General features: G+C 49.9%; 1 protein-coding gene across 1 annotated transcript; it reads left to right on the top strand.

The window, feature by feature from the left end:
* Positions 1 to 2,140: 2,140 nt before the first annotated feature.
* Positions 2,141 to 6,481, top strand: EAH_00056570 (hypothetical protein, conserved; the record flags this gene model as incomplete). The annotated part of the gene is made up of 4 exons (XM_013393796.1): positions 2,141 to 2,312; positions 2,807 to 3,608; positions 4,393 to 4,595; positions 5,088 to 6,481. 4 exons carry the CDS (start codon positions 2,141 to 2,143, stop codon positions 6,479 to 6,481), a joined length of 2,571 nt encoding a protein of 856 aa, XP_013249250.1.
* Between the last annotated feature and the right edge of the window lie 285 nt (positions 6,482 to 6,766).

Below are 6,766 nucleotides of genomic sequence, written 5' to 3'. Positions count from 1 at the left end.
AGCAGTAGGGTCAAAAGATCTAAGATAGTTAGTAAGTAATATCCAACAAGCGCTCTACCTCTCCTCCAGTTTACAGGTGCCCAGAGACCAGCAGTACAAGCTACTGAGGCTGCTTCGAATATAAGGCAGCTTGTAATGAGTTGCAACGCACTCTGATGCAACTCGTGTTGCAAAGCAATATAACGAGCGAGCTGAGCCAGGCCCCGTTTTGATTCATGCACTGACACTGGATACAACATTAACAGCGCTTCCTTATCCCTCAACAGAAAGCCCTTCCTTATCCCTCAACAGAAAGCCTGCACACCAGCAAATATATATGGCCACATTCAGACAGATATATAAGTATAAGGCCACACTCATGCAGACAGACTAAGCTGCATAGACAGTGAACAGAGGGATATGTATAGAAATTAGCAAGAAGATAACACTATATTCGTTTTCTTTCCTATTGAACCCTTGGGCGTTTTTCTGTATTTGTTTTCTTACTACCCCTTTGCTAATCAACAAAGAAGGGAGAGTTTTTCATAAGCTAATAGTTCAGAGAACAGCAGCAGCCTCTTCGACTCTCCCTGCATACAGTATGAAGCCTTCCTTTGGATTGATTTGCAATGAAATGAACGCGAAATGAAGCATAAAAAAGGGAAATATGTAATAAAAAACAATTCTATTGATATTTTAATCGAAAATAATATTCTTTTTTCGCGAAAATGTCCGTGTGTAGCTACCAGAGGCTGGAGGAGAAGTGCAGGTTCGGTGCAACGGGGGTGGGTAGATGCAAGGAACAAATTCACTTCATTCTACCTCTTGATACAGGTATTTAAAGTATAAAATAGATTAATTTATGAATAAATAAATAAGATTTAATATTTTAAATGAATTAAAGCGATTAATCCGCAGAGAAATGCAGAAACATCGGTACCCACTATTCTATGAATCCCTCTATATACCCACACCTCGTCCATTGGTCTGTGTGCGGATGTTTGTTTAGCATTTGCTTCATGTTGTTCTGTGCACACATTTGATGAATTGTTTTCTTCTTTTCTTCGCTTTTTATAAAACAAGACTAACCACTCATCTGTGCGTGTTTACAGCAATATTAAAGCCATATTAACTCCTAAAAGCGAAGAGGGAGGGGAGAGAAGGGGTCGAGTTGAGGCTCGGCGAGGCATTCATCTTTTGTGTGTTTTGTTTGCAAACTGGGGGAGAAAAGTACTTTTTTTGCACTTGTTTAATAGGTTCATTCATATATTACATTTAGATCGAGACGAGGCTTGTTTCCTTCTTCTTCTATTCAGGAGTTGTCTTCTCTTATGCTTTGTCTTCGTGCCCCCTGCTAGTTCGTATCGGTTGCTGTTCGTCTGTGGAGGCTGACTGCATGTTTTTCTGCTGTCTTCTCCGTTCTTATTCTCTTTCTTATGAAAGAAACATTCAAATTCTTCTTTGTTTTTTTATTATCGAGTCTTCTGAAGCCGCTGTATCCATGTAGCTCCGTAAGAAGCTCTCAGCGACGCGTCTGCCGCCTGGCGGGAGTCAGCGGCTGCAGCTGTACATACATCTGTGTATAACATACGTATAAATATATATATAAATATATATTTATATATATGTTTAAGGAGGGACGTACATTCGTGTGCGTCTTGAACTTCTTTTTTCTGTTGAGTGCCGTGTGAGACAGAATCCCTTCATTAAGACAAGAGAGGCGCCTCTTCTCCTAGGGAGAAGTTGAGGAGGCGAGGCAGCTGCAGCAGAGTTCTCTGCAGCAGCAGCAGCAGCAGCAGCAAGATAATTCCTTTCAATTTGGTTTTGTTTGGCTTCCGTTTAAAACATTGCCCTGAGGTGAGCCCGCGTGCACGGGCGTCTGTCTGTCTGTCGTAAGTCTGTCTGTCTCTCTGTATGTTTGTTTATCTTTTTCGTTTGTTCGTTTTTTTGTGTTTGTTTGTTTGCTTGCTTGCTTGTTTTTTTGTTTTTTTGCCGAGGGTTGTGGGGTACCTCTCCAATAGACAGCACCGAAGAGTCGTGCCTCGTCCTTGGTCTTCTTCTTTTTTTTTCATCGTTTTCTTCGTTTTCATCTTTTTCGTCTTTTGTTTCTTCTTCTCCCTAGTGGTAAGGGAGATTGCCTTCTTCTTCTTTCATTTGCAGCATGCCGCTCGGCCTGCTGACAGAGGCGGAGGTGCAGCAGCCGCCACCGGAGTTCTTCTCTCTCCGTCAAGACGCAGCACCCCAAGCGGGGGGAAGGAAGGGAGGGGCCTTTATTAAGGCTTCTGCTGCTGCTGCTGCCTTCTTGCCTAGAGCAGCTGCAGCTGATGATGCCTGTACGTCAATTATAGTACACCGCTGCTGTTGGTGCAGATCTCTCTGCTGCTATTACTGTTACTGCTGCTCTTCCTGTTGCTGCTGGCTTTTATCTTGGCCCGCTTGTTGTTGCTATTGTTGCTGCTGTTGCAGTTGCTGCTGCTGCTGCTGCTGTTGCTGATGCTGTTCTTGCTGCTGCTGTTGCTCTTATCGCCCGTGTAGCTGTTGCTGATGCTGATTTTGCTGATGCTGCTCTCGCTGCTCTTGTTGCTATTGTTGTTGCTGATACCGTTGTTGGCGTTGTTGCTGTTACTGTTGCTGCTGTTGCTGCTGCTGCTACTACTTGTTCTCTTGCTGCTGCTGCACGTTCTGTTGCTGCGGCTGGTCCCGTCGCTGCTTGGCCCTGACCACGGGCGCAGCAGCAAGTATGTGAGGCTATGAATGCGTGTATATATATATATATATATATGTATGTAGTTCTGTGCTGTGCTTGTTTCCTGTTTTTGCTTTCCAGTTGGGTCGGTGTGTCGCGACCCCCCATGGTCCCCTCTGGCCTCTTCTATGTCTCCAGCGGAGACTAGAGAGGAGACACTTGCTGCTGCTGCTGCAGCTGCTGCTGCAGCAGTAGAGGAGCGGCAGAAGGAGACTGCTGCTGCTGAGGGACAGAGTAACAGTGGCCTGCAGAGAGGGAGCGCAGTTGTTCCTGCGAAGCCTTCTGAAATACAGCTGCACAGCGGGGAGTCCAGCAAGAACAGCAGCAGCAGCAGCAGCAGCAGCAACAGCAGTGACAGCAGCAGCAGCAGTGACAGCATTAGCAAGAGGAGCAGCGGCAGAGGCAGCCGCTGCAGCAGCAGCATGCGAATAAGCAGCAACGTGAGCAGCAGGAGCGGATGCATCCCTAGCCGCAGCAGCAGCAGCGGGGGTTTAAGCTGCAGCTGGGATAGCGGTGAGTCTGAAGGCGAAGGAGATGGAGCTAACGAGACACACTGTGTTGGGGGGGCTCTAGGGGTTAGCAGCAGCGAAGTAACATTTAAAGGCATGCGAGCTGCTGCTGGAGATGGCTTCTATAAAACGAAGATGTGCCACTTCTTTCAGAGAGGCCTCTGTATATACGGCCATCGCTGCAGCTACGCTCATGCACTCAGCGAGATAAGACAGCCTTTAAACCTCCGCAAGACACGCCTTTGTGTCTCCTTTAAAAGGGGACAGTGTAATGCAGCAGACTGCAAATTCGCACACGGTCAGGAAGAACTAAGGCCTACCGCCAGTCTCTATAAAACACAGCTCTGTCTTTTCTGGCTTGCAGGCAAATGCGGGTGAGGGAGGCTTAGCTGTATAGAAGGCAGCTGCTGTTGTACAGCGTGCATGCAGAACAGTTGAACGGTTGAAATTCCTTCTTACGCTTTTGTTGCTGTTGCTGCTGCTTCTGCTGCTCCTGCTCTTGAAACTGCTCGTTGTGGTGCCCATTCTGCTGCTTTTCCTTATGCGCGCCCTTCTCCGTGCTTCTTCTGCTACCGCTGTTTCTGCTGTTTCTGCTGGCGTTCCTGGCGTGGCTACTGTGCTCCTGCTTCTGTCCTTAGCTGTTGATTTGAGCCAATGCCTCTCCTCCCACGGAGCCTCTGTGAGCGGAGAGGATTGGCGTGCTCTACTGCTATCTTGTTTTTGTTCTGTCTCCCTCCCTCTCTCTTTTTGTTTGATTTTTCAATCGTTGTTTTTCTTCGTGTCTGCGTGGGTGCGAGCCTGCCCGTGTCTCTGCGGTGATGCATATGGCCGTAGGTTTCGGGGGTATTTGCTGCTTTGTTTGTCTGTCTGCTTGCTTGTTTGCGGCTTGCATTTGATGGTGGTGTTAGTCTGTGCTGTTTGTTTGCTTTTCGTTCGTTCGGTTTTTCGTTCGTCCGTTAGTTCGTTCGTTCGTCTTTTTGGTTGTTGTTTGCTTCAAGCGTTTGTTCGTCTTGTTTGCTCGTCTGTGTGTTCGTTTGTTTTGTTTGCTTGTGTGGCGTTCCCTACGTTGGTGTTTTTGTTTGTTTATGTTGTTGCATGCACAACAGCAACATAAAGCTTCAGTTTTTTCTCTTTCTCTGTTCTTGTTTGTACGTACAGCGCGGGGCGCAGCTGCCGCCACGCCCACGGCGATGACGAGTTGCTGAAGAAGCCGCAGCAATTGGGGGTTTCTTCTTCTTCTTCTTCTTTAGGTTTAGAGAGGGGGAACCCTCGCAATAAACACCTTTACTTGGCTGCAAGAAGAATCCATAAGCCCTCAATGACAACACAGGAAGAAACTTTCAACACAACTTCAACTGCAGGTTCGATTAGAACGGGATAGACGCCACGCAAATCGATCAGCTGCAGCTGCAGCAGCTACATTAGCTGCAACTACTACAGTAGCAGCTGCTGCAGTTGCAGCTGGTGCTGGTGTTGGTGCTGATACTGCTGCTGCTGCTGCTGCTGCTGGTGCTGGTGGTACTGGTACTGCTGCTGGTGCTGCTGCTGCTGCTGCATTAGCTGCTGCTGCTACTGCTGCTGCTGGCACGGTTGATGCTGATGGTCCTCCTGCAGCTCCATTCCCTGCTCCTGCTCCTCGAGCTGCTGCTGCTGCTGCTATTGCTGCCTCACCTTGTACTGGTTCTGCTGCGGTTGCCCCTACTGGTTGAGTTCTTGCTGCTGGTGCAGCTACTGTGCTGCAGCAGGAATAGTAGCTGCGCCTCTCGATAGAAGGTTGTATTAGTTGGGTGCGGGCGTTTATTTAATCTGTTCCTTTTGCTCTCTGCTTTCTTTTTGTATTTGTCTGTGTCTAGATTTGCTAGACAGCAGTTTGGGCTCCTCTGGCAGCACAGCACCCGACGGAGGAGGTAATTCTGGGGAGCTTTTAAGCGTCAACAAGGCTGTTGCTTCTGCTGCTTCTGGTGCTGGTGTTGCTGCCTCTACCACTGGACTCGTGGCAAAAGAGGGAGAGGGTGCCGAGGAGGGAGGTGATGATGCAGAGGCAGCTGGGGTGTCTGTACACCCCAAGAGGACAGAGGCCTCTCAGCAGCAGCAGGAAAGAGTTGAAACAAAGACGGCCGCCAATCGTCCTGCTCGCGAGAAGGGGAAAGAAGAAGCCCGTGGCGTCAGGCGGCGGCAGCAGCCGAAGCTGCAGCAGCAGCGTTATACTCAGCAGCAACAGCAGCAGCAGGATAAGAGGGAACACACCAATGAGGAAGAGCTGGAACTGCAGCTCCAGCATCAGTTGCACGGGCTCCCCACAGTCGCTGCTGCTGCTGCTGCTGCTGCTGCTGCGCTGCCCCCGTATTCTGGGGACAGCAAAGTGAAACAGGATTTATCGTTTTCAGATGCCTCCAATTGCCTTCAGCATTCTCCTCGTAGCGCTGCAGCAGCAGCAGCGGCTGCTGCTGCTGCAGCTGCTGCGGCAGCTTCACCTCTTGCAGGAGCTCATGCGGCACATGAGGACGTGCAGCTGTGGGGCGACGCCTGGGCAGCTTCGAGACCGCTGTGTTATCCTACAGTATCAAACTGGGGGTGGCAAGACTTTTGCTTCTCACCTGCTGCCGCTGCTGCTGCAGCAGCAGCAGCAGACCCGTTGTCTTTAAAGGCATCCGCTTGTGGCTCAGCTGGTCCTCCAGGCCCTCAGGGTCTGGGGGCGGGCGTCGATGTGGCTGAGGGAGGCCCCGGTGCTACTGCTGCTGCTGCTGCAGCGTTCACAGGGCCCTTGAATATGATGCGGCTACCCTTAAGCTGGGCTGTACCAGGGGGCGCCGTTTTCTCAAGAGGTGGGGGAGAGAGGGATCAGCAGTCTTTTGCGAACTGTGCGTCTCACGTTGGTTTGGTATATAGACAGTGCTGTCCTGCGGTGTATCCGCAGCAGTCGTTGGCGTGCGGGTGGCTGGGCTGGCATCAGCAATTGGGGCTCGTGTACTTGTTACAAGGCGCGCAGCAGCAGCAGTTACTGGGGCCCGTAGCAGCAGCTGCGGGGGGTGACACGCACCCACTACACCAGCTGCAGCAGCTGCAGCAGATGCAGCAGATGCAGCAGATGCAGCATATACAGCAGATGCAGCAGCTGCAGCAACTGCAACAACTGCAACAGATGCAGCATCAATTCCTCTTCGACTCGCAAGGAGGCAACGCTCTGGGCCCCAGCGAACCTCCTCCAGAATTCACAGATATGTACAGCCAACACGTGGGATTTTGAGATTTTTTTGCGTGCAAGCGAAACAGCTTGCGCCAAGTGTCTTGAGGTGCATGTACACTGCAAAGGTGGGGTAGAGGCCTCACTCGAGGACCTTTCTCGCGGCTATTTATTCACTTTGGCCTGTGGGCAGCAAAAACAACAGGACCCTCGGGATGCCTAGCAGCAAGGATCTCAGAGGGGTGCATTGATGCCGAGTAGCTGGAGGCATGCTTTTGCATGTTTGGAGTATATGACTATATCAATATATATGTACAATATACAGGTGTATATATATCCATCTATATA

This window comes from Eimeria acervulina, genomic scaffold (genome assembly GCF_000499425.1).
Source record: "Eimeria acervulina Houghton genomic scaffold, Eah_scaff1173, whole genome shotgun sequence".
In the NCBI taxonomy this organism is placed as follows: Eukaryota; Apicomplexa; class Conoidasida; order Eucoccidiorida; family Eimeriidae; genus Eimeria; species Eimeria acervulina.
This window is presented reverse-complemented; position numbering and strand designations above follow the sequence as displayed.